Below are 27,116 nucleotides of genomic sequence, written 5' to 3'. Positions count from 1 at the left end.
TGACTGAAACTGTGATATCACGTTCTGCTGTGGCAATACTGAATACATTCGGCTATCCAACTGGATAACGTACATTTGGAGACTGCTGCTCCTAGTCTGTTTGGGTCAAATGAGACAAAGTTGCAAGGCTTGTCAATGTGGTTGAGTTCTTCTCTTGAAGTAGGCCAGTGCTTATTTGCAATCTAAGGTGTGAAAATTATTTTTTTACCGACATTTGCATACGGTTGTAGATTGATGTGAAAGGCCAAGAGCACCTTCATAGTAACACAGTAAAGTAATAACAGCAGATAAAGACCATATGGTCCATTCAGTCTGCCCAGCAATTTGCTTAGGGTAGTAACTGCCGCTCCATGCAGGTTACCCCCATGCAGAAATGTTATACCATTCCTTTCTTCTTTTTCAACTTCAAGCCTTTAGGGATCCGCAGTGTTTGTCCCATGCCCTTTTGAATTCATTTACTGGTCTCATCTTCACCACCTCTTCTGGGAGGGCATTCCAGGCATCCACACTCTGAAGAAATATTTCCTGACATTTGTTCCGAGTCATTCCCTCCTGGAGTTTCATATCATTACCCTTTGTTCTACCATTTCCGTGTCGAGTGACCAAAACCTCTAAGAATTCATGAATAAAAGGTGGAAATGCTTGCTTTAAGTCTTCACTTATTTGATCAATTCAACACAAGGATCCGTGAATCCCTAGTGCTATACCATTTCTGTTTATGGGGAGATACCTATGCCAGAAGCGGTATTTAATGGTGATGATTTGGAAGAACAAACAAATCACAGTGAACTTGGATGATATAATAGGATAGATTGACAAATTAAAGAGTAGCAAATTGTCTTGACCAAAAAATGAAAATGCAGATCTATTACTAGCAATTGGTAACTATCATTAAAATCATCTATTATTGTACCCGATGACTGGAGGGTGACCAATTTGACACCGATCTTTAAAAAGGGCTCCAGGAGTGATCCGGGAAACTATAGACAGGTAAGCCTAACTCCAGTCCTGGGAAACATCAAGGAAACTATTCTAATCAACAAAAATCACAGGACATGGATTTACACAAGGGAAGTCTTGCCTCACCAATCTGCCAGATTTTTGTTATGGGGTGTATAAACATGAGGACAATGGTGATCCAGTGGATATAGTGTGAAATGCCTTATGAAAATCCAAATACAAAGTCCCCCCTGAGACACTCCTGAGAAAAATAAATCATGGGATAAGGGAAATGTCCTAATGCAGATTACAAACTGGTTAAAAAGATAGGAAAAAAAAAAAAAAAAAAAAAGAGACTAGGAATAATTGGTCAATTTTTTCAGTGGAGTGCCTTAGGGATCTGTACTGGGACTGGTGCTTTTTAATATATTTATAAATGATTTGGAAAAGGGAACAAGTGAATTAATCAAATTTGCAGATGACACAAAATAATTCCGAGTAGTGAAATCATAAGTGGATTATGAGAAATTTCAGTAAAACCTTGCGAGAATGGGAGATAGGGCATCCCAATGTCTGATGAAGTTTACATAGTAACCTGGTAATGATGGCAGAAAAGGACCAAATGGTCCATCCAGTCTGCTTAGCAGGCTTCTTATGGTAATATTTACTGTGCTGTGTAGGTCAACTCTGGGGTTCTTTTAAGGGTAGTCTGTACAGTTACCCCCAATACTTAAGGATAGTAATATTTACAATCAAAAACCATCTGTCAACCCCTTAAAAAATTACTGCTAGCATCATTTTTACTGGGTGAGGAGCCTTCCTGAAAATTCTGACAACACTGACTTGCTTTGCTTTTGGACTTGGCATAGAAGCAGTCCTGTGCTTTTCCTCTTATTTAATGTGGACAAGTGCAAAGTGAATCATATAGGGAAAAATAACCCACACTAATATTAGGTTCCAAAGACAGGTCTGTAATTTCATGTTTGAATTACCACCTGGAAAAGGATCTGGGTATCATCGTGGACAATACGTTGAACTCCTTGGTTCAGTGTGCAGCAGAGGTCAAAAAAGCAAACAGAATATTAGAAATTAGGAAAGGAATGGAGAATAAAACAGAGAATGATATAATGCTTATGTATCACGCCATGGTGAGACCACACCTAGAATATTGTTTATATTTCTGTTCACTGCATCTCAAAAAAAGACACAGCTGAACTGGACAAAGTACAGAGGCCAACCAAAATCATAAAGGAGTTAAAATGGTTCCCCTGTAAGGAAAGGCTAAATAGGTTAAGACTGTTTAAGTTGGAGAAATATAATAGAGAGCTATAAAATTATGAGTGAGAAAGAATGGGTAAATGTGAATTTTTTACTCTTTGAAAACAAAACAAACAAACTAGGGATACTCTATGAAGTTTGTAAGCAGCACATTTAAAACAAATTGGAGAACATTCTTGTTCTTTGAATGCCCAATTAAGCTCTGGAATTCACTGCTGGAGAATGTGGTAAAGGCAGCCAGTGTATTATGTTTAAAAAGAGGTTTGCCCACGTTCTTGGGGAAGTGCATAAATTGTTATTAACCATATAAACTTGTGAAAAGCCACCACTTAGCTATTTACTATTTGGGATGTGACCTGGACTGTCCACTGTTGAAGACAGGATGCTGGGCTTGATGGGTCGGTATGATCCAGTATGGCAACTTCTTATGTTCTGAGAGAGATCATTTAATTAAACCCAACTATAAAACAAAGGCAGGCCAGAGAGAGAGAGATGTCTGAATGTGCTATAGATAAGTTACTGGCAGACTGATCTATTTCTGCGTTTATCCCATTGCACCTGCTTTCCCCCAGAGGCATAGGAGACAAAAGCAGACTTGGGGCAGCTTTGCAGATTCTCCTGATCAGGGGGCAACGCTAGGACTGTTAAAAAAAAAAAAAACTCCAAACGGTTTAAGACCTTTTTTTTCTTAACAGTATAGGTCCCAGAAGGAAGGATGTGACAGTTATATTAATCTATACATTTATCAAGTACATTTACACAGCTGTAAAGACATTCTTGCTCAGAACGGGTCACCAGTAAAACAGTCGATCTAATATTTGTTTTAAAAAGGAAGCCGTTGTGTCTGTGAGGACGAGGAGGGCGTCCAAGGATGGAACCCCAACGGCGGGCAGGCTGGGCCAGGCTCGGAGGTCAGCTCTTCCCTTTCACGCCAAATACCCCGTTTCCTAGACAAGGAAATAGAAGAGACCGAACAAAACACTTACTAGTGTTCTTTGTCCGCGTACAAAGCGGGAAAACAAGGACGAAGCCAAGGCAGAGAAGGGCCGCTAAGCGCATCCTACAGCCCTGCCGGCCTGCTCTGGCGTTTCAAACCAAGCCCAGCGCCGGCGCGAGCCTGACCGTTGAGAACGTCCCGCCCGAGCTCCCGGCGCGTGCGGGCCATATGGCAGGGGAAGTGAGAGTGCGCCTGCGCAGAGTGCGCGAGCCCAGCCTCTGGCTTTCTCCCGCCTTTGCCTGGACGGGAAAGCTCGAGAGTTCAGGGCGTCCAGCTTCGTTTCTTCGGTGGCGACAAGAGCGGCGCCTCCGAATCGCACTGTTTTAGTAGCAGCTTCAGAGGAATGTTCTCTACCAGATCACAAATTCCCGGGGCCCGTTTCAGGAACATTAAGAAAGCCTGCAATAGGCCACAAGTCTCTTTTCCTGTGCTGGCCTAGCGTTCTGGTAAGAGCTTTCCGCTGATTTCTGGGTAGATTGAAGTAGTACACCTTACAAATCTGAATAATTAAATATTCTGCAAGTGTTTGATTAGCAGTTTATGCAATTATGTTATAATTCTGTTTTACTTTTAATGTATTTTCCTACAACTGTCTAGCATCCAGATGTATGCAAAGTGTGTTCTGTAATTTGGCTTTTTTTTTTGCTCAACAAATTGAAATCGATAAAAAGCATGAACTAGGACTCCAATAGGAGTTAGCTATCATGTATCAGTAAATTGACATCGCTAATACTAATCTGTAAGACTGGCCAGGCACTTCATTCCAAAGTTTTACTTCTTGATTAAACAAGCAAATACAAAATGAGGAAGGGCGGACTGCTTAATACTACAGAAAAGGATTTGAGAGTTATAGTGCACCATAAACAAAGTTGGCAATGTACTAGTATTATTTTAAAATATCACATATGAAGACAGCTTAAACTATGTCTACAGTCAGAGAAGTAAAGAAAGCAAATAGATATGTGCTTAAGGAAGTAAGCAGGAAAACCCTCAGGTGTATTCTTCACGGTTCAGTACTGGTTCAAGAGCACCCGTGTGAAAAAGGGGAGAAACCTTGACCCATGGATGAGCCAAATGGGTCCAGCTGAAATTGTCGTGGAGATCAGTCAGATAATATTAAATATGAAAGGCATAGCCTGAATTCCATACATGTCATAAGAACCTGCAATACTGGGTCAGACCAAGGGTCCATCAAGCCCAGCATCCTGTTTCCAACAGTGGCCAATCCAGGCCATAAGATCCTGGCAAGTACCCAAACACTAAGTCTATTCCATGTAACCATTGCTAATGGCAGTGGCTATTCTCTAAGTGAACTTAATAGCAGGTAATGGACTTCTCCTCCAAGAACTTATCCAATCCTTTTTTAAACACAGCTATACTAACTGCACTAACCACATCCTCTGGCAACAAATTCCAGAGTTTAATTGTGCGTTGAGTAAAAAAGAACTTTCTCCAATTAGTTTTAAATGTGCCCCATGCTAACTTCATGGAGTGCCCCCTAGTCTTTCTATTATCCGAAAGAGTAAATAACCTATTCACATCTACCCGTTCTAGACCTCTCTTGATTTTAAACACCTCTATCATATCCCCCCTCAGTCGTCTCCTCTCCAAGCTGAACAGCCCTAACCTCTTTAGTCTTTCCTCATAGGGGAGTTGTTCCATTCCCCTTATCATTTTGGTTGCCCTTCTCTGTACCTTCTCCATCGCAACTATATCTTTTTTGAGATGCGGCGACCAGAATTGTACACAGTATTCAAGGTGCGGTCTCACCATGGAGCGATACAGAGGCATTATGACATTTTCCGTTTTATTCACAATTCCCTTTCTAATAATTCCCAATATTGTTTGCTTTTTTGACTGGGTGTCTGTGGTTAATGGCGCAGTGGCCCACCCACAGGTGAAAGAGAGTGGTTCAGCTTACTTTCCGGAAGTCTCTACATTAAAGCTTAGTTCCTTATCATCCTTCTAGATCAGAGCTTTCCAAACTTTTCATGTTGGTGACACACTTTTTAGACAAACATAATTTCACGACACAGTAATTCAGTCTACTAGCAAACCAGAGGTTAAAGGTTAAACAAGGAAAACGAATTTTGACAATTTATGTATGTTTCCTTAAATATATACATTTTTGTGGATTACATAATGTTACACCCACACTGACCCCCAGGCAGCTCCCATTCATTCTCACACCGCACCCTCCCCACCCCCCAGGCATGCACCAATTTATTCTCACACACACATACACCACACACAGGCAGGCACCTATTCTCACACAGACAGACCCCAGGAAGGCACCCATTCGTTCTCATACACAGATACAGCCGCAGGCAGGCACCCATACATTCACACACATACACCCCTATTCATACACTTGCACACACTGAAGGCAGACCCCCCTCTCTTTCTTTTGCCAGCAACCTCAGAGCCTCTCTCATTCCTTTGCTACTGCTGCCATGTGGGTAATTGGGGAGGTGCTGATTGCTGCTACTGGCACTGAAGCACGTTCTGCTGCCTCCTTTGTGCAGGCCCCTCGGTATTAAATATTTATTTATTTTATTTATTTATTGTTTTTGTTATACCGAGTTTCATGATAGGCATCACATCAACCCGGTTTACAAATAACAAGGAGTGTAAAGCATAACGTAACGTAAAAAACAATATTTTCAATAAGAACCTTGAACTTTAAATACAGTGAATCAGAAAAAGGGAGAGGGAAAGTTACAAAAAACAAGGAAAATAAACTTGGGATGGAAGGGGAGAAATTGAACAGCACAATATTTACATTTCAGCCTATTGATACATTAGAATAGCAAGTGAAAAAATAAGACTATGAATACATTAGAATAGCAAGTGTAATGTATTCTATACATTAGAATAGCAAGTGAAAAAATAAGACTATATTTGCGGGCTTCCACTTCTTTCATGCAGATCTCGTACATTGTGAGATCGTCTCTTCTCCAAGCTGAAAAGTCCTAACCTCTTTAGTCTTTCCTCATAGGGGAGCTGTTCCATCCCCTTTATCATTTTGGTAGCCTAACATCTTGTAACTATAGCATGGGTTATTTTTCCCTATGTGCATCACCTTGCACTTATCCACATTACTGAGCCTTTTCTCCCATTCTATGTTTACTGTAAAAAATGTTCGTAAGCCAGTACAAAGAAAGTTAAACCAAGTTCTAGAGCTGGGAAAAAATGGGAATTCCTCCGAGGGGATAAAATGCAAGGAAGCTGATAAGCCTACTAACTGACTCAATTTTAGAGACTTCATCACCAGCATATAACTAGGGCCCTGCCTCTTGAAAAGCATGATGTTTGTAATTTCAGGGGACTACTAGCTTAAGAGTGTCTGGCTGCTACTGGAGGGGGAGAGGTGAAGATGGCTATGTCAGTGACAAGGTTCAGTTCAAAGGAGACTTCCCTTCATCCTAAAGCTGCTGTAGGGGCTCCACTCTTACTCAAGCGTCATTTAGGTTGGGAATTTATGAAAAAGATTAAAATATAGCTCTCTATGACTAGACAGGTTTTTCAAGGCCAATCCTTATTTTTTCCCAAATATTTGCTATTTCGGATTAATTTTGAGATGACTGCACCACCGTGAAGTGCAGGCCCCATTGTTAGGAACAGTTTAATGTTCAGTAATTGTGCTGGAATATTAGAACGGAAAACTCGTGTTCCATTTAAGAGCCTAACATAGAAACATAGAAATGACGGCAGAAGAAGACCAAACGGCCCATCCAGTCTGCCCAGCAAGCTTCACATTTTTTTCTCATACTTATCTGTTTCTCTTAGCTCTTTGGTTCTATTTCTCTTCCACCCCCACCATTAATGTAGAGAGCAGTGATGGAGCTGCAACCAAGTGAAATATCAAGCTTGATTAGTTAGGGGTAGTAGGGGTAGTAACCGCCGCAATAAGCAAGCTACACCCATGTTTATTTGTTTTACCCAGACTGTGTTATTCAGCCCTTATTGGTTGTTTTTCTTCTCCCCTGCCGTTGAAGCAGGGAGCTATGCTGGATATGCGTGTAGTATCAGTTTTTCTTCTCCCCTGCCGTTGAAGCAGAGAGCTATGCTGGATATGCGTGAAGTATCAGTTTTTCTTCTCCCCTGCGGTTGAAGCAGGATATGCATTGAAAGTGAAGTATCAGGCTTATTTGGTTTGGGGTAGTAACCGCCGTAACAAGCCAGCTACTCCCCGCTTTGTGAGTGCGAATCCTTTTTTCTTCTCCCCTGCCGTTGAAGCAGAGAGCTATGCTGGATATGCGTGAAGTATCAGTTTTTCTTCTCCCCTGCCGTTGAAGCAGAGAGCTATGCTGGATATGCGTGAAGTATCAGTTTTTCTTCTCCCCTACCGTTGAAGCAGAGAGCTATGCTGGATATGCATTGAAAGTGAAGTATCAGGCTTATTTGGTTTGGGGTAGTAACCGCCGTAACAAGCCAGCTACTCCCCACTTTGTGAGTGCGAATCCTTTTTTCCACATTTGCTCTTGCTGTTGTAGCTTAGAGTGATGTTGGAGTCACAGTAACCATGTGTATGTTTATTGAATAAGGGTATTATCTCCAGGCAGTAGCCGTCATTCTGGCGAGCCACCCACTCTTTATTGACGGCCTCTTGATTTTATGGATCCACAGTGTTTATCCCACGCCCCTTTGAAGTCCTTCACAGTTCTGGTCTTCACCACTTCCTTTGGAAGGGCATTCCAGGCATCCACCACCCTCTCCGTGAAGAAATACTTCCTGACATTGGTTCTGAATCTTCCTCCCTGGAGCTTCAAATCGTGACCCCTGGTTCTGCTGATTTTTTTCCTATGGAAAAGGTTTGTCGTTGTCATTGGATCATTAAAACTAACAAAACACAAATCTCAATTTAAGGGAACAAATCTGAACAAGGAAGTAGCCCATGTTAAAAGATTAAAATGATTATTCCCTAAATAGAATTAAAGGTTGTACTAAAATGTAAGCATTTAATTTAGCGAAAACAAAATGACTCGTTTTCCTCCTTGCAGTTATAATTAAGTTTTTCAGTTTCTGGAATTAAAAAAAAAATATTTGGACGTAAATGTAAATATGGACCTCAACTGTTTAAATACGTTGAATGTGCCCTGTATTATGTCAGTGCACGTGCGAGAGGGGGCTGCTGTACGGAAAGGAGGCGGAAGATGGAAGATTCTCAGAGGAAAGCTGTACGCGGTAACGTGGGATGTTTGTCACATCTGCCAGTATGGGTACGGCATAAGCTGCCCAGCCCTGCATTCGTACACGCAGCAGATCGACATCTTAGCTGGCCCGGTGTTGGGTTTAGTCACAATCCCGAAAGCGACGACATCGCAGAAGCACAACAGAACCTGCAGCCGCCTTCAGCGCACAGCTAACTCCCCTTCTCCAGTTCCGGCTCACAAGCCAAGCAAGCGCCCCTATCCTGCTCCGCGCGTCCTCCCCGGCCATTCAACCTGCCTTCCCCAAAGTAAGCACGATTATAGCCCCGTCTGTGTCTGCTACAACCGAATGGCTGCTCCCGCACCATGATTGGCCGCTGTGGGGCCTCCGGATGCCATTGGCGCTAACTCCCTGCTCTTGTCTTGTAGTTGGTAACCGGAGCCGTCACTTGCTGTTTTGGGTTCCGCCTTCCCAGCTATCAGGTTAGTCTTACCCACTGTACTGGGGCTAGATCTAGCTGAGCTGGTTGATCTTTCAAAGTCCTAAACGCTGCTTTGGTGTTTATTGATTAAAAAGCAATAGACTTCTGCAACAAGATGGACATGAAGAAAAGAATTCATTTAGAGCTTCGGAATAGGACGCCGTCAGATGTAAGGATTTGCAAATGTACTTCTTGTCTTTCCTTTTCTTAGAATTAGGAAAAATTGCTAGCTTTGCCAATGTATTCTGTTATTGTCCTTGATTTGACTACCTGTGTACCAAATTTGGGTGCCAAGAGGCGCACGCATGTGTCCTGCGAAACGCGCTACTTTGGAGTGAGAGTGGAATAAAGAGGGCTTGGAGAAAACAAGTTTGTTGGCTTTAGTTTGACATATTTTGATTGGGTACTGAGAGAATCTCATTTAATGGAAATGGTAGTTGAAAGTGCGTCTTCGTTTCTTGTAGTGAGCAGACAGAGAGACTGGGGAGCCATATTTGTAACTTTGTAGTCCTCATGAACGCGCCCTTTCTTTTGCCCGATCCTGTGCGAAATATGCATGGAAGCCTGGCTTCGTGCAGGGGCAATTTAAAGTGCGCTTCGTGGCGGCTCTTTCTCGAGCTCGAGGAAAGGAGAGGCTAAAACTTTGGCAGGACGAAAACAGTGCACGACTGGCGCCGTGGTGACAGTACGCGGGCAGAGGAAAGTTTATTGGTGGAGCTGGTAGGCGGCGAGGCACGATCGCCTCGTGTTGCGGTGTCTTGCGCTGGACGGGCTGCAGTGCGGAGCCGCGAGCTCCGCTCCCGGCCAGCGTAAAGTTTCTCCGGCGCCGGCTCCTTGGAGAAGCGAAGCTCGAACGAGCCGCCATTTTCATCCAGGAAGAGGGCTTCGCCATTGATGGGGTCCGGACGCTCCTGTTTTGCTTTCTGGTGAGCATTTGTGTTGCTTTGCATCGTGGTGGCTGGCTGAGCTCCTGCTGCTGTTGCACAAGAGCTGCGCTGCGGCTAAGCCTCAGTCGGGCGGAGAGCATTGCTAGCGATGACTGCCTGCCATTTTGTCAGATGCGAGGCTCGAGCTGCCGGTGCTTTCAGATATTACTTTGCGGGCTGGAGGGATCCGGAGTGACGCCGCTTCGCTCAGGTAAACGGAGTAAAGACGTGTAAAATGAAGTCCAGATAATCAGCCGCATTATTCCTGGGAAACCTTCCCTTTCAAAAATAGTAGAGTATTTTTGTCTTGGGAAAATATCTTCCTTTTTTATATGCCATGCCATAGTAACAGCCAAGCCCAGCCATTGGCACCTGAATTTTTGTGAATATGACAGGTAGGTCATAAGGAAAAAATGGAGGTAACCCTGGAAAACAGATAAAGCTCCTAGACTTACATGGTATGGGGAACTAAATGTTAAAGCATGAGTCCCTCTCAAATTAAACCTTAAACTACTGTAAGGGCACGTCAAAGATAAGACTGTACATTCACTTTCCCGGGAATAGCCCTTTTCTTCACTACCGCTTGTCACAGGGGGTAAAAGCATTTTTACCCACAGGGATACCAGTGTTGAGAAACACAGTTTACACGTGTGGATCCATTGGAAATGCATAAAAGGCAAAACAAATTGTTATAATTTTTTTCTTTAATTAGGATTCCTAAGTAACAGTTTTAGGTTGGATAACAAAAGTACACACTAAGAAAACTAAATCAATTTTTAAATGGCCCAAAAGGGCATCACACATTTTGTATTTTTGAGCATGACTTAAGACAGAAACCCTCTACATTTGTATACTGAGGGATTTTGATCTGTGTTTGCAAATGACATACTGTGGCCTTGGTGCCATATTTCATGTAAAAATGTTAGTGAAAGCAAACTGCTAAAATAATCTATTAATGAATATTTTGTTTGTACTGAAATACGTGAATGGTTTTGTGCTGAGCAGTGTATAATCATATAGCAAGTTCATTCTGATAAGAAAATGTCAGACAAATAAGAGGAATAAATTGTGCTCTAAAAAGTGAACTATGGCTCAGTTGAAATGAATTTGACCCAGAAAATGTGTGCACACAGGCAGGCCAATGCAATGAGGTGCATTCATCAGAGCACACAATTTTTGTGTGCAAACATTACTGCCAGTACAGCAAGGAGTTTTGCACGCAAAAAATGTGTGTAGAACAATCATATTTTGCTGTGCGTTGCGCCTTTCTTTACATGCATTTTTTAACTTCCAGTGCATTAACATGCTATTACTGTATCAGGAGTTAAACTGTGTACTGAATTTCATTGCACAGTTTTAATTCTCAGCTTTTTGCATCAGCCCCAGGGTTACTGTGCTATCTTGTTAGGTTATTCTGGATTAATTATGTTGTATTCTACAATGTAATAATGATGGATTCACAGCATCTCAAGTGACGTTTGATCTTATATTCCTCAAAAGGGTCATGAATAGTTTACTGTGGATTTAGACACTAGTTTGATTTTTTTAAGGCTATAATCCTTAGGGTGAGTTTGTTAAAACAATTTAGCGATCCTTTTGATAGAAAATAGTAGCCTAAGACATGCTCTAAAAATGACTGCTGAGATGCATTTCTTACCCATTTACCAAGTTCTTAGTTCTTACTGTAGTTCCTAGATAGAATACAGTAAGTATTCTCCATTGTGTATCTTAAGATATATTTATTTATGGTTATTTTTATGCCACCCAATTACCAAAAATATTTCAGTGCCAGGCCCTATTCACAAAAATGAAAGTAAACAAGATGTATGTGGTGGTACCTTTTTTTTTTTTTTTTTTTTTTTTTTTTTTAAATTGGACAAACAATACATTTCTTGACTAATTTTTGAAAGCTACACTATCTTTTCTTCAGGTCAGAATTCAAATGAGAGTTACGACCGGAAGAAGAGAGTATTAGCTCTCTCAAAGGCTAATCAAGAAGGGTATTGTTACTCCAAATAAAGTATCACCTTTATTTTTATCTAATCTTTTTATTTGTTAAGCTTCATTTCTGTGGACTATACAAGTATTTTAAGTCCCTCAAATGTCCGATCATGATCCGTAGTATAAGATTTGTTTTTCTTTATTCATAGGTTAGATGTAGCAACTAACTGGCTGTTCAGAACATGGGTTTGGGCTCCCAGATTTACAGTAATTTTAATAAAAATTCTGTGTAACCTTTCCAATAAAAACTGCTCAAGATGGTTTACAACAATTTAAAAATGTAAACTAAAATTAAAATAAGCAATAATTTTTTTTTTAAATTATTTATTCTATCAATTTGCCATACCTAAATCTTGAATGACAGTTTAGGATAACCTAAATGTCATTTTGGGTTCAGGCATTTCCTCTGGTTTCCTAGATGTTTGCATCAGAATACCTAGCTGAACATCCATATACAATACTGGAACTCAGGATGGCCAGAAGCGATGCCCAGCCTGTTTTAGGCCTACTTTCATATGCCAGATTTTACCTAGTGCCAGCTGTTCATTTAGATTTTATTTTTTAGCCTACTTTGCTACAGAGAAACTGGCTTTATAAGATCATCATGGTTCTTTCCTGTCTCTCCCCATTAATAATCTTTGAACCATTCATCCAGTTGCATTCAGATCTGCACCACAGATAATACAGTACCTACTGATCCTCGCCTCACGCTTTTCGTGTGCCTTAATTGCGACCATCCTGACACCTAGAATTTCTTTTTCTTTTTATTTCCTATAGGGAAACGGACCAGTTCAATTAATCTCAGAGCGGTCAGAGCACATTGTTATGACAGCATTTTGAAAACTGCTTTACCATTGGTTAGTAGTTGTAACCATCTGCACATTTGTGTAACATAGAAGGAAACTAGGCTTTATGAAATGTTCACACATCTTTGTTTTGATAAATGGATAGCAGTATCATAACATATTTATAACATAGTAGATGATGGCAAAAAAAAAGACCAAATAGCTCAGATTGTCTGCCCAGTTATTTCTGTCCAGACTGCTAAGCATATATAGCAGCTGCCTGCCATAGAGTGTGGCCAGCATATTACTCCTTATCCAGGACAGTTTTTGTTGACTTCCTCATTTTATGTAGATGACTATATAAGATGCCTTTCTTTGTTCACACCCAACAGCCTTCCTATTTCTAACCATAAAGCTAAATAGTCCTCTACTAGTGTGTCTGTTGTCTAAACCTCCAGCCTCCTGTATATCCTACCAGGCAGACCAAGCTGCTAGTTAATTCTGCTATCACAACCTGCCAGACAGACTGGGCTGATTAGTTGTCTGCATTTCCATAGCCCCTACAGTTATGGAATCATCTGAGTAAGGCACTTTAAACACTTAAACACACTAAGTGGATGATTACCCCCACTTTAGCAGTTTTTTAACCCAATAGTGTATCTCAGGTTTTTATTTTGCTTTTCAAATGATATACAGTTGTCAGCAAGAAGGAAAAAAGGGTATATTGATGGTTTCTGTTTACTCCACTACAATACAATTCTTCAGCTATATTACAGGCTAGTAGGGCCACTGTTGAGATACTGCAGCCTGGAGCTGTTCCTTGTCGCTAGGCCCTATATTAGTTTGCTCAGATGTGCGGAGAGTGCTGGGATGGAGGGGAAGATCAGGGAGACGTGGAGATAGTATTGGGAAGAAAGCTAAGAAAAGTAAAAATTAAGGAACAGAAGCAAAAAAAAAAAATCTTAAGGCAAAAAAGCAAAATAAGGCGACAAAGTAAAACAACAGAGCAAAAAGGTGGGGAAAAAAACAGTTAAGTTTCCTGGCTCCTAAATAGTTTTGACTGGCATCAATTTGTTCTAAATATTTTTCTAGCCCTATGTATAGTGAATGGCTAAGGATTCTTAAGGGGAGAGTATGTATAGAGAGGTGTGGAGAATGAAGGTCGAAGGTGAGAAAGGAGGTGTGAACCTAGTAGTCTGACGTATAGGAAAAACCAGGATGGGGTAGAGCTGCAGTTACTTGTAGAATATAGTAAGAAGTGATATAATGCCCTTTAGACACAAATATTATTGGACTTTAAACAACATGTACTATGTCCATAATCAAATCCAGTAGGCACAATGGGGCGGATTTTAAAACAATATGCGTGCTGGTACGTTTGTTCGCGCCACCGGCGCGAACAAAAGTACACCAGATTTTATAAGATACGCGCGTAGCTTATAAAATCCGGGGTCGGCGGGCGCAAGGGGGTGCACATTTGTGCAACCTGCGCGTTCCCTCCAAGGCCGTTCCGATTTCAGAGCGGCCTCGGAGGGAACTTTTCTTCGCCCTTCCCCTCCCTTCCCCTACCTAACCCACCCCCCTGGCCCTATCTAAACCCCCCCCCCCCCCTTACCTTAATCCGCCCCAATATGAATATGAGAATTTCTCACTTAAATTTTTCAAAAAATGTAAAGTGAAATATCATGTATCTTGTCCTCATGGGTCATCATGACCTGAACCTGCATTCTTACCTTTACATCATGTGCCATATACCAGGTGTCAAATGAGGTGTAAATCATGACAAGACATGAAGTTAAAGTAAAATATTGTTTTCCAATTTGCTTGTAACTCTGCTTTATCTGACTGAACTGTTTATAAAGTAGGTAATCACTTTTGAACACTAATAATTAATGTTTGTGTGACAAAGCAGTAATCGTACATATTATCTATAATGTCTCTGGCCTAAAGCGCTCACAATTTGGATTTTGAGCCCAGGAAGGTAGGTTATACAATGAATTTCATTTGTCAAAAGGTTTCTTGTATACTGTGACTATGGGAAAACCTTTAAATAAATCAGACTTGAGTGGTTAATAACAGAGTAGAACTGGTATCTGTATTCCAGCCACTATGATGCATACGAGTCCTAAATATTAGTACTATTTTGTGATCTAGAAAATGTTTTGGTTAACTGGCTACTGAAAGTTTTTGTAGAAACAGAATATGAATAAGGCGTTACAAGCCATTTTGCGGGCATATAAAGGAGGTGCTCAGGAAGCTATTTCTTGTGTTTAATAAAATTTGTAAAATGTTGATTGGTTATACTCCTTCCACCAAGTCACTGAGACTTGGTGGAAGGAGGATAAAATGAGGAAAATAGAAAAAAACTGAAAGGTGCAGCTGGAAAGGTTAAAAGTGTTCAGCAGGCATGGACATTGTTTAAAAATACAATCTTAGAGGCGCAGTCCATAAGTATTCCACAAATTAAGAAAGGTGGAAGGAAGGCAAAACAATTACCGTCATGGTTAAAAGGTTAGGTGAAATAGGCTATTTTAGCCAAAAAAAATCTTTCAAAAATTGGAAGAAGGATCCATCTGAAGAAAATAGGATAAAACATAAGCATTGTCAAGTTAAGTGTAAAACATTGATAAGACAGGCGAAGAGAGAATTTGAATTGAAGTTGGCCATAGAGGCAAAAACTCATAATAAAAACGTTTTAAAATATATCCGAAGCAAGAAACCTGTGAGGGAGTCGGTTGGACCATTAGATGACCGAGGGGTTAAAGGGGCTCTTAGGGAAGATAAGGCCATTACAGAAAGACTAAATTTAATTCTTTGCTTCCGTGTTTACTAATGAGGATGTTGGGGAGATACCAGTTCCTGAGATGGTTTTCAGGGGTGATGAGTCAGATGAACTGAACGAAATCACTGTGAACCTGGAAGATGCAGTAGGCCAGATCGACAAACTAAAGAGTAGCAAATCACCTGGACTGGATGGTATGCATCCTAGGGTACTGAAGGAACTAAAAAATGAAATTTCTGATCTATTAGTTAAAATTTGTAACCTATCATTAAAATCATCCATTGTACCTGAAGACTGGAGGGTGGCCAATGTAACCCCAATATTTAAAAAAGGCTCCAGGGGCGATCCGGGTAACTATAGACCAGTGAGTGTCGGGAAAAATAGTGGAAACTGTTCTCAAGATCAAAATCATAGAACATATAGAAAGACATGGTTTAATGGAACACAGTCAACATGGATTTACCCAAGGGAAGTCTTGCCTAACAAATCTTCATTTTTTTGAAGGGGTTAATAAACATGTGGATAAAGGTGAACCGGTAGATATAGTGTATTTGGATTTTCAGAAGGCGTTTGACAAAGTCCCACTTGAGAGGCTTCTAAGAGAACTAAAAAGTCATGGGATAGGAGGTGATGTCCTTTCGTGGATTACAAACTGGTTAAAAGACAGGAAACAGAGTAGGATTAAATGGTCAATTTTCTCAGTGGAAAAGGGGAAACAGTGGAGTGCCTCGGGATCTGTACTTGGACCGGTGCTTTTCAATATATAAATGATCTGGAAAGGAATACGATGAGTGAGGTTATCAAATTTGCGGATGATACAAAATTATTCAGAGTAGTTAAATCACAAGTGGATTGTGATACATTACAGGAAGACCTTGCAAGACTGGAAGATTGGGCATCCATATTGGCAGATGAAATTTAATGTGGACAAGTGCAAGGTGTTGCATATAGGGAAAAATAACCCTTTCTGTAGTCACACGATGTTAGGTTCCATATTAGAAGCTACCACCCAGGAAAGAGATCTAGGCATCATAGTGGGTAATACTTTAAAATCGTCGGCTCAGTGTGCTGCAGCAGTCAAAAAAGCAAATAGAATGTTAGGAATTATTAGGAAGGGAACGGTTAATAAAATGGAAAATGTCATAATGCCTCTATATCGCTCCATGGTGAGCCCGCACCTTGAATACTGTGTACAATTCTGGTCGTAACATCTCAAAAAAGATATAGTTGCGATGGAGAAGGTACAAAGAAGGGCAACCAAAATGATAAAGGGGATGGAACAGCTCCCCTATGAGGAAAGGCTGAAGAGGTTAGGGCTGTTCAGCTTGGAGAAGAGACGGCTGAGGGGGGGGATATGATAGAGGTCTTTAAGATCATGAGAGGTCTTGAACGAGTAGATGTGAATCGGTTATTTATACTTTCAAATAATAGAAGGACTAGGGGGCATTCCATGAAGTTAGCAAGTAGCACATTTAAGACTACTCGGAGAAAATTTTTTTTCACTCAATGCACAATAAAGCTCTGGAATTTGTTGCCAGAGGATGTGGTTAGTGCAGTTAGTGTTGCTGGGTTGAAAAAAGGTTTGGATAAGTTCTTGGAGGAGAAGTCCATTAACTGCTATTTATCAAGTTTACTTAGGGAATAGCCACTGCTATTAATTGCATCAGTAGCATGGGATCTTCTTAGTGTTTGGGTAATTGCCAGGTTCTTGTGGCCTGGTTTGGCCTCTGTTGGAAACAGGATGCTGGGCTTGATGGACCCTTGGTCTGACCCAGCATGGCAATTTCTTATGTTCTTAGTTTTTTATATTCGGGAAGTTGTGATTTGTATGCCTATAGAAGTGTAGTTGTTTTGTTTTTTCTCCAGGATCTCTCTATTTTTCTGAGTTTCCTTTTTGCTGCTCTGATGTTTTTGTTGTACCAGGGATTTTGATTTTTTTGTTTTTTATTGTTTTTGTTATTATGGGATTTATCTTGTCTGCTATAGTTTTTGTGATGTTGAACAAGAAGATGTTGCATTTTCTATGTTTGATAGATCAATATTTGTTATTTCAGTTTGCAGATTTGTTTGAAGGGTTTCCATGCAGAAAGGTGGAAGATAGGAGAAGGCTTTGGTGGTGTGTTTTTTTTTGTTGAGCGTTTATGATAAGGGAATACATTTGTGTGGATGATAGAATGGTCTGATCATGGAATTTTAGAAATAGTCATTTGGTGATTCGACCAGAACTTGGTATTGATGAAGATTAGTTCTAGTGTGTGACCTGCCTTGTGTGTAGGGCCAGTGATAATTTGATTGAGACATAGAGATGATAGTGCATCAATGATTGATGAGGATGCAGGTGATAGGGGGGTAGAGTCCATATGTAGGTTGAAATCACCTAGAATAATTATAGGTTTGGTAATAGTTTGGTCAGAAAAAAGTTAAGTGATGAGCAGTTTTTTTTCGAGAGTGTTGAGGGGGCAGTATAATAGGCAAATTTGTAAGTGTGGAGAATCAAATAATGCAATTTCTAGTGGAGAGCAATTGCTTGTTGGAATTGGTTTCAGTTGTAGATTTTTTTTGGAGATGAGCATTAAGCCTCCTCCTTTCTTTTTTGGTCTGGGTAAAGAAAAAGTTCTATAAGAAGAGTTGTTGATTTGGTTGATTATTACAGTGTCATTGTTTTTTGCCCAAGTTTCTGTGATAGCTATAAAGTCTGGTTTTTCATCTTGGAGAAGGTCGTTGATGATAGGAATTTTTTTGATTATTGATTGAGCATTAAAGAGTAGAAAGGAGAGTGTTAGTTACAGAGTGAAGTGTTGTTGTTGTGATTAATCGTTGTGTGTTGATATTTGAGATTTGTTTTCGATTTCATACCTTTTACTTTCCAGTTGTTGTTGGAGTTTGTTCTGTTTCTGTTGTCTTTGCATTCTGATGAAGGTTGATGGATTGCCATTTTTCTTTATGGTCAGGGTGTATTTGGACATTATATATTGCCGGCACTTGGGATTGCACGAAGGGGATAGCCCCTTTATCGCGCCCAACGCCTGGAGGTGTTGCTGTCTTAGCGCTGGAGGGCGCCTACGTCACTCTGTGGGGGCGTGTCCATGGCTCTCTATACAGTCCGCTAGGCAATTGGAAAGAGCTGATTTGGTAATTGCCTTCCACAATCTGTTGGGATCAAAGGACACAAACAGGGTAAAAAAATCACAGCTGCATGCTCTGGTGTTCTGTGCGACGGGCATGCTCCCAAATAAAAACTTTGCTAGGTCTTACTTTCGGGGGAGGTCTTATATTTAGCAATTCAGCAAAACCTCTACTAGGTCTTATTTTCGGGGGATGTCTTATTTTCGGGGAAACAGGGTAGTCACTGACATACATGTATTGTGTTACATATGTCTGGGGCCCCAGCATGAACAATCCACTTGTGCTGACTGCAGACGGATGTCCCCCAGAACACAATGGCAGAGAGCAGCAAAAATTGAGGAGTTAAGAAGAGCTGTGATAGGATCTTATGCCCCCTCGGAGGAGTCAGCAAAATCCTCCCCAGGGCTGCGGCACGCGCCTAAGGAGTTGGCCTGGCCACGAGCGGTGTCGGTGGGACATTCGGCGTCGATCAAAAAGATACCATTGACGCAAGTACCCGGAGCGGGCAAAGCAGCAAAGGCGTCGAAAAAATCACTTGCGTCAATCGGCACCGGCGCATCACAGCTACATCACTTCGCACCCGGCGCAACTAAATCAAGCCATGCTACGGACTCGAAGCATAGCCATTCAACCTTGACGCACCAATGCGCTGTGGAACCGGCTCACCATAAAAAGCATTCAGACTCGACTCCATCGACGCATAAGAGTCTAAAACCACCTAAAAAGCATGTCTCAGGACATAAAAAAAACAGACGAGAACCTTCACCACTTCTCATAGTTGATGATGACCCGGTATCATCTCCTCCTGGCCCCTCTTCGCCATCCCTCCACTCGGAGCAAGAAGAACCATTGCTTAAAAATCCTCGCAAGTCTTTCGATGATACTGGCAGACCTGCTGAACACCCTCTACCTGTCCCTAGGGAGACACTGCCAGCTAGACAGCCTCAACAAGCTCTAGCATCTCAAGCGACGTACCAGATTTCCCTAATTCTGGCACAATTTTTAGCTTCAATGGCTAATCCAGACCAACCTGAAGACCTGCCACCATCAGAGGAACCCTAGTCACCTTCTGCAAGCCCTACTCCAGAGCCAGGACCAATCTCTCCTTCACCACCACCACAAGATGTTTTACCAGTAACATCCTCTCCCGGTTCTTCTACAGGATATCCTTCTGACTCTCCAAAGGACCAGCCAGAGCCGGTCTCACCTCCCGAGGACTTAACTTATTCAAAGTTCCTCGAGAAAGTAGATTAAACCCTTAATATAGAAACCAGAAAACTGCCTGATCCTAGAGCAGATGTCCTAGGTCTACTCTTTTTGAAACACCAGCGGAACCGGTAGCATTACCTTCCCATGATGTATTTGACACCCTCATGAAGAGAACCTGGGAAACGCCCCTGACAGGACCAACCACTTCCAGGAAATCAGAATTGAAGTATAGGATGCATAAATTCTCCTATTATTCTCATTTACAATTGCTGCGTGCATCTGTGGTAGTGGAATCCACGATGCAAAAAGCCTGCAAATCAAGGCTTCATTCAAACACGCCTCCAGGTCGAGATAATAAGTACATGGACGACTTTGGAAAACGGGCATATCAGTCTGGCATGCTCATCGCCAGAATACAGCAACACCAATTTGCAATAACTCAATATTTATTTGAATGTTTGCAAGCCCTAAAACCAAAGTTACAGTAGGGCTCTCCTGACCACCAACTACCGGAGGAATTCCATAATATGGAAGAAGGAATGCGACATCTCATACGTACAGTGTATGAAGGTTTTGAAACATCAGCAAAGTCTACAGTGAGTGCTATTGCCACCAGAAGAATAGCATGGCTTAGAACCAGTGCTATAAGGGAGGATGTACAAGAAAAATTGGCAAATCTTCCATGTCTGCCAGATAACTTATTTGGCAATCACTTTAAAGATACAGTCGCTCAATTAAAGGTGCAAAAATTAGCAGTTCAATCACTAACCATTCCAACACCTTTCTCTTATTACAGAGGCTATTATTTGGGCTACAGAAGACTGCAATACCAATGCCGCCCTTTAAGCCTTATCCGCCTTCCAGGCCTACATATTATTCTACACCATGCCCGCAAACTTCACAGACCAAACCTCTCGTCAACGTCAAAGAACTCCTAGGCAAACCAGGACTCCTCAGGAACAGACCCAACCTAAAAGTTCTCAAAGTTTTTAGAGGATCCGACACCATCGCTACCTCTCTCAGTTGGGGGCAAATTGACTCAATTCTTATCTGCATGGAACAACATCTCAACCAACAGCTGGGTATTAAAAATCATAAAGGACGGTTACGCATTAAACTTCTAAACCCTCCCTATTACACCACACTTAGTATGCAAAAGAGAACAAAACATGCATTCCCAACATTTATGCCTAGATATCAACAACCTCCTGCAGCAACACTGCATACAAGAACTACCTGTATCTCATCACCACACAGGTTTCTATTCCCATACTTCCTCATTCCAAAGAAATCAGGAGGATTCCGACCTATCCTGGATCTCAGGGCACTCAACAAGCACCTGAAGATGGAGAAGTTCAAGATGACTTCTCTCAAATCTATCCTGCCCTTCATCGAACCCAGGGATTGGATGTGTTCCATTGATCTCAAGGACTCGTATTCCCACATACCGATGCACAAGGCCTCCTGGTGGTACCTTTGCTTCACAGCAATGAATCGTCATTTCCAATAGGCGTGTGATAAACACTGGATCCATAAAGTCTTGAGGATGTGAATTAAATGAAGAGCAGATGCATGGGGGTGGCTTACAGGAATGACGGCTACTACCCTTATTCAATAAACATACACATGGTTAATACAACTCCAACTTTGCTCTATGCTTCTACGGCAAGAGGAAATGTAGGGAAAAAGGATCTGCATTCACAAATAAGCGTGGGTGTAGCTTGCTTGTTACGGTGGTTACTACCCCAAACCAAATTAGCCTGATACTTCACTTTCGGTGCATATCCAATCAGCTCTCTGCTTCAGTGGCAGGGGGAATGAAGAAAAAATGATTTATATTCAGACAACAACCAACAAGGACTAAATCGCACAGGCTGGAAAAACAAATAAGCGTGGGAGTAACTTGCTTGTTACAGTGGTTACTACCCTGAACCAATCAAGCCTGATACTTCTCTTTGAATACATATACAGTGCAGCTCGCTGCTTCAACGGCAGGGGGGATAAAGAAAAGAGGATTTATATTCAGACAACAACCAACAAAGACTAAATTGCACAGGCTGGGCAAACAAATAAGTGTGGGAGTAGCTTGCTTATTGCGGCGGTTACTACCCTTAACCAATTAGGCTTGATACTTCACATTGATGCAGCTCCAGCACTGCTCTCTACATCACTTGGCGGGGGTGGAAGGAAATTAGAACCAAAAAGTTAACAAAAAGGGCCCTGACCTCAGTGGTCAGAGTAACAGAACAGATAAGTATGAAAGCTTGCTGGGCAGACTGGATGGGCCATTTGGTCATCTTCTGCCGTCCTTTCTATGTTTCTCTGTTTCAATACAAGGTTCTTCCATTTGGCCTCTCATCGGCTCCCAGAGTTTTTACAAAATGCCTAATGGTAGTGGTGGCTCACCTAAGTCACCAGGGTATCCAAATATTTCCCTATCTAGACGACTGTCTTCTAGTGGCACCCAGCCTCTCCATTCTACAGAAAAATCTCCTAACAACCATCCAATGTTTGGATTCATTGGGACTACTGATCAATTACGAAAAGTCAAATCTACATCCCACACGTATTGCAATTCATAGGGGCCACTATCGATACTTTAAGCGACAAAGCTTTCCTTCCCCAGCCAAGAGAGATGGCTCTGAAAACTCTAGCTCAAACTCTGAGTCACTCAACCAGGCTCCGACCCGTCAGATACTAACCATACTCGGGCATATGGCGGCGTCTATATATGTAGTCCCCCACACACGACTACACATGAGATGACTTCAGTGGGGCTTAAAGAACCAATGGAAACAATTCTCCAACCACTTTTCAACTCCGGGTTCAGTAACATACAGCCTGAAGCAGGATTTGGATTGATGGCTACAATCAACAGCCTTCACCATAGGAACTCCACTATGACCCCTGGTTCATCATATCATACTCACCACAGATGCCTCAATGAAGGGATGGGGAGCTCACCTAACCCGCCTTCAAACTCAAGGCCTCTGGAACGCCTGGGAAAGGACACAACAAATAAACCTTTTAGAACTATGAGCGATCCGAAATGTTCTTCAAGCCTTCAGACTACAACTACTTGGAAAAACAATAATGGCAATGTTCTATATAAACAAAGAAGGAGGGTCCGGTTCTTGGACATTTTGCAGGGAGGTGGTGTCCATCTTGGAGAGGGCAGCCAACAACGCCATTACACTTCAAGCAACATACCTGCTGGGTATAGACAACACCAAGGCGGACAAACTCAGCAGAATCTTCCATCCCACGAATGGGAACTTCAACACAGTATAGCACTAAAGATCTTCCACACCTGGGGGTGGCCACAAGTCAACCTATTTGCTACAGAATGCAATCGCAAAGTTCCGAACTTTTGCTTAATATATCCCAGCCACAAGAGATTAACGCAAGATGTGTTCCTCATGGACTGGTCACAAAACCTTCTTTATGCTTTTCCTCCAATACCATTGATTTCTCGCACATTGCAGAAATGCATCAGAGATAAGGCAAATCTCATCTTAATAGCTCCTGCATGGCCCAGACAACCATGGTATGCATACCTCATTCGTCTGTCAGTGGACATTCCAATACCACTGGGAAAAAAGCTCTCGCCTGCTCACACAAGAAGGAGGAACGCTTCTACATCCACTCCATTCATCTCTGAACCTCACAGCATGGAGATTGAAAGGCTACTATTTTGAAACCTAAGCTTTTCCCTTCAATTACAAGCTATTCTGCTTTCCTCTAGTAAACCTTCAACCAGACAAAACTGCAAAAGGAAATGGTTAAACTATGCCTCTTGGTGCTCCGACTCTGACATAGACCCGTTCACCTGCCCATAAGAAAATGCCATGCTGGGTCAGACCAAGGGTCCATCAAGCCCAGCATCCTGTTTCCAACAGTGGCCAATCCAGGCCATAAGAACCTGGCAAGTACCCAAAAACTAAGTCTATTCCATGTTACCAGTGCTAATGGCAGTGGCTATTCTCTAAGTGAACTTAATAGCAGGTAATGGATTTCTCCTCCAAGAACTTATCCAATCCTTTTTTAAACACAGCTATACTAACTGCACTAACCACATCCTCTGGCAACAAATTCCAGAGTTTAATTGTGCGTTGAGTAAAAAAGAACTTTCTCGATTAGTTTTAAATGTATTAGTTTTAAACTAATAATATTTAGTCAAGAACATTTGATATTCTACAGCCCTGAGTATAGGATATTATTTATATATTTGATAATATTCAGTCTTGAGTACAAGGGATTATTATAGTCCTAAGTTTATGACTAGATATTATTTATTTCTGAGACTAGATATTATTTTTTCTATGTTAGCCATGACTCTGGTTTTTCCTCCTCCCAGTTCAAGTGCCCCTGTTTTATTGTAACTTTTATTCACTTTTTCTCTCTTCGCCTATTGTTCACGTTGATGTTTGTTATTGCACCGCTGTTTATTGTAAACCGATACGATATGATTGGTATCATGAGTGTCGGTATAAAAAAGCCCTAAATAAATAAAATGTGCTCCATGCTAACTTCATGGAGTGCCCCCTTGTCTTTCTACTATCCGAAAGAGTAAATAACCGATTCACATCTACCCGTTCTAGACCTTTCATGATTTTAAACACCTCTATCATATCCCCCCTCAGCCGTCTCTTCTCCAAGCTGAACAGCCCTAACCTCTTTAGTCTTTCCTCATAGGGGAGCTGTTCCATTCCCATCATTTTGGTAGCCCTTCTCTGTACCTTCTCCATCGCAATTATATCTTTTTTGAGATGCGGCGACCAGAATTGTACACAGTATTCAAGGTGCGGTCTCACCATGGAGCGATACAGAGGCATTATGACATTTTCCGTTTTATTCACCATTTCCTTTCTAATAATTCCCAACATTCTGTTTGCTTTTTTGACTGCCACAGCACACTGAACCGATGATTTCAATGTGTTATCCACTATGACGCCTAGATCTCTTTCTTGGGTTGTAGCACCTAATATGGAACCTAACATTGTGTAATTATAGCATGGGTTATTTTTCCCTATATGCATCACCTTGCAGATATCCACATTAAATTTCATCTGCCATTTGGATGAACCATCTAACCAAAGTGAGCGCTACGAGAAAAAGTACCTTCCATGCCCAGCAGAGAAAATTGCTATCTTATCTTCATAGACTTTACCAAAGAGGTCTGGCTACAGCTTCCCTCAGAGTCCACCTCAGTGCCATAGCAGCCTTTCACTCTTTACACAACAATGCGCCAATATCTACCCATCCTCTCATCTCATCCTCTCATCTCCAGGTACACAAACCACCTGTGCCGTGGGACTTGAACCTCGTTCTGGAACAACTAATGTTACCTCCCTTTGAACCACTTGAAACCTGTCACCCCGGATACCTGGCATGGAAGGTACTTTTTTTCGAGCGCTCACTTCGGTTAGACGGTTCAGCGAACTTCAAGCTCTAGTTCACCACTCTCCATACCTAGTTTTGTACCACGATAAACTCAGACTTTCCGACATCCGACTTTCCTACCCAAAGTTGTCTCGACTTTCCACCTAAATCAATCTTTAACTCTACCAACCTTTCATCCTCGTCCTCATACCGATGAGGCTCAACACAGACTGCATACGTTAAATTGCAAACGAGTGCTGGCATACTATAAACAACACACTGCCTCTGCTTCCAGACCTTCTCAACTCTTCCTCTCGTTTAATCCGAATGCACCAGGCTTACCAGTATCAAAAAGAACTTTTGTCATCCTGGATCACAAATTGCCTTCAGTTTTGTTACCGACGACATTCAGAACAGCTATCCTCTTCGCCTAAAGCTCACCAAGTGAGAGCAGTAGTGGCCTCTATTGCCCACCTCCGTGATGTACCCATATTAGACATTTGCAAAGCTGCGACTTGGTCATCACTTCATACCTTCACTACTCATTACTGTTTGGACAAACTTGCTTCAACAGATGCATCCATGGGCAGACTGATTTTAACAGTGGGCACCTCCTAACTTTCATGTCACCAAGGACTGTCCGCAGTGTTCCTTTACAACTTGTGCATACAAGTAATAGAACATTTAACAAACAATACAGCTCAAGTTGCTAGCTGGGGACTCCCAGATAGCAGGGCTAATTCATCCTGCTTATCTACGTGAAATGAGCAAGTTTGCTTACCGTAAACGGTGTTTTCCGTAGATAGCAGATGAATTAGCCATGCTGACCCTCCCACCTCCCTGGACAATCTTGCACTATCTACTTGCTTTATCACAGACTGAGGAGACTCTGGAGAGGGGAGGGGGAGGTGCCAAGCAGGCACACACTACAGCAAGACTTAGAACTTTACTTTGAGAGCTCCGCCACCTACATGACGGGAGGACGTCCCAGACAGCATGACTAATTCATCTGCTATCTATGGAAAACACCATTTACGGTAAGCAAACTTGCTCTTACTTTACATTCTTCATGACAAACATGAGGAACTTCCAATGGTCAGGGTGAATGTGGAAGTGTACATGTGTCTTTCAGATCTAGACCACACATCCAATCCCCTGGTTGAATTAAAGGGAGAATTGTCTGGAGGGAGCTCATTTTGAACCTCTCCTGCACCAGCAACTTGTTTGGTCTCTGCAAGTCCAATAAAGATCTCAGTCCCCCCTAACTTCTTGGGGATCACAAAATCCAAGAATAGAATCCCTAGCCATATTTCTGAGGAGGGATGGGTTCAGCTGCCTTCGGCTGAAGGAATGGCTTCACTTCTGGTTACAGTTGGGCAGACCAAGAAAGGTCAGAGCCAAAGACTGAAGTCGGAGTTAGAGAAAGGAAAAAGAAGCATAAGAGTAACTGTACTCTACAATTTTCAGGACCCATTGGTCCTTGGTGAAACAGCGCTATTCTGGGAGAGAGAACAGAACCCTCCCCCCACTGGAGGAGGCGGGCCTTAAAATCAAAACTGGAGCCAGGTTTAGGCTGCGTTTGGTGATGAGCCTTTGACACCACCTTCTCTGACAGCCTCGGGCAGGCAGAATTTGCTGAAGAATGGGAGATGCTTAATGACTGAAAAGAGTAGAAGAGGTGTCTTTTGAAAGAGTGGATGCTTGTAGGGAAAATACTGTCATCTGATGAGGATTGATTGGTCCTCTCTTGCGGCTGATAGCCATTGCAAGATGAATTGATGTTCTTTTATCTGAGCCATCGTCTCTTGAAGTTAAAAAAAAAAAAATCTTAGAAGCACAGTCCTTATGAATTCCTCACATTAAGAAAGATGGAAGGAAGGTCAAGTGATTGCTAGCATGGCTAAAAAGTGAGGCGAAAGAGGTGCTTTTTACCAAAAGATCTTCATTCAAAAATTGGAAGAAGGATCCATCGGAAGAAAATAAGATTTATTTTTTATTTATTTATTTTTAGTTTATTTATTTATTTATTTTATACCGACATTCGTGGGAACATCAT

The 27,116-nt window shown here is 41.8% G+C and overlaps 2 protein-coding genes across 6 annotated transcripts in view; one reads left to right on the top strand and one right to left on the bottom strand.

Annotated features, from left to right (window-relative positions):
• Window positions 1-3,652, bottom strand: part of NOX5 (NADPH oxidase 5) — a 141,596-nt gene extending 137,944 nt beyond the window's left edge. Inside the window, exon 1 of the mRNA XM_029574444.1 lies at window positions 3,204-3,652. The gene's annotated coding sequence lies outside the window, so the exon portion shown is untranslated. The remainder of the gene's footprint in view (window positions 1-3,203) is intronic.
• A 4,638-nt stretch (window positions 3,653-8,290) lies between these two features.
• Window positions 8,291-27,116, top strand: part of ANP32A (acidic nuclear phosphoprotein 32 family member A) — a 108,593-nt gene continuing 89,767 nt past the window's right edge. For 2 of the 5 annotated variants that reach the window (XM_029574443.1, XM_029574438.1), the window contains exons 1-3: window positions 8,356-8,401; window positions 8,797-8,850; window positions 12,554-12,633. In XM_029574443.1, the coding sequence (XP_029430303.1) occupies window positions 8,371-8,401; window positions 8,797-8,850; window positions 12,554-12,633 (165 nt within the window). In that variant the 5' untranslated portion in view covers window positions 8,356-8,370. The other 3 variants (XM_029574440.1, XM_029574439.1, XM_029574442.1) reach the window with 3 other exon arrangements.

The sequence above is a fragment of the Rhinatrema bivittatum genome, chromosome 13, assembly GCF_901001135.1.
Source record: "Rhinatrema bivittatum chromosome 13, aRhiBiv1.1, whole genome shotgun sequence".
Classification (NCBI taxonomy): domain Eukaryota; kingdom Metazoa; phylum Chordata; class Amphibia; order Gymnophiona; family Rhinatrematidae; genus Rhinatrema; species Rhinatrema bivittatum.
The sequence above is the reverse complement of the archived record's forward strand: the minus strand, read 5'-3'. Positions and strand labels throughout refer to the sequence as shown.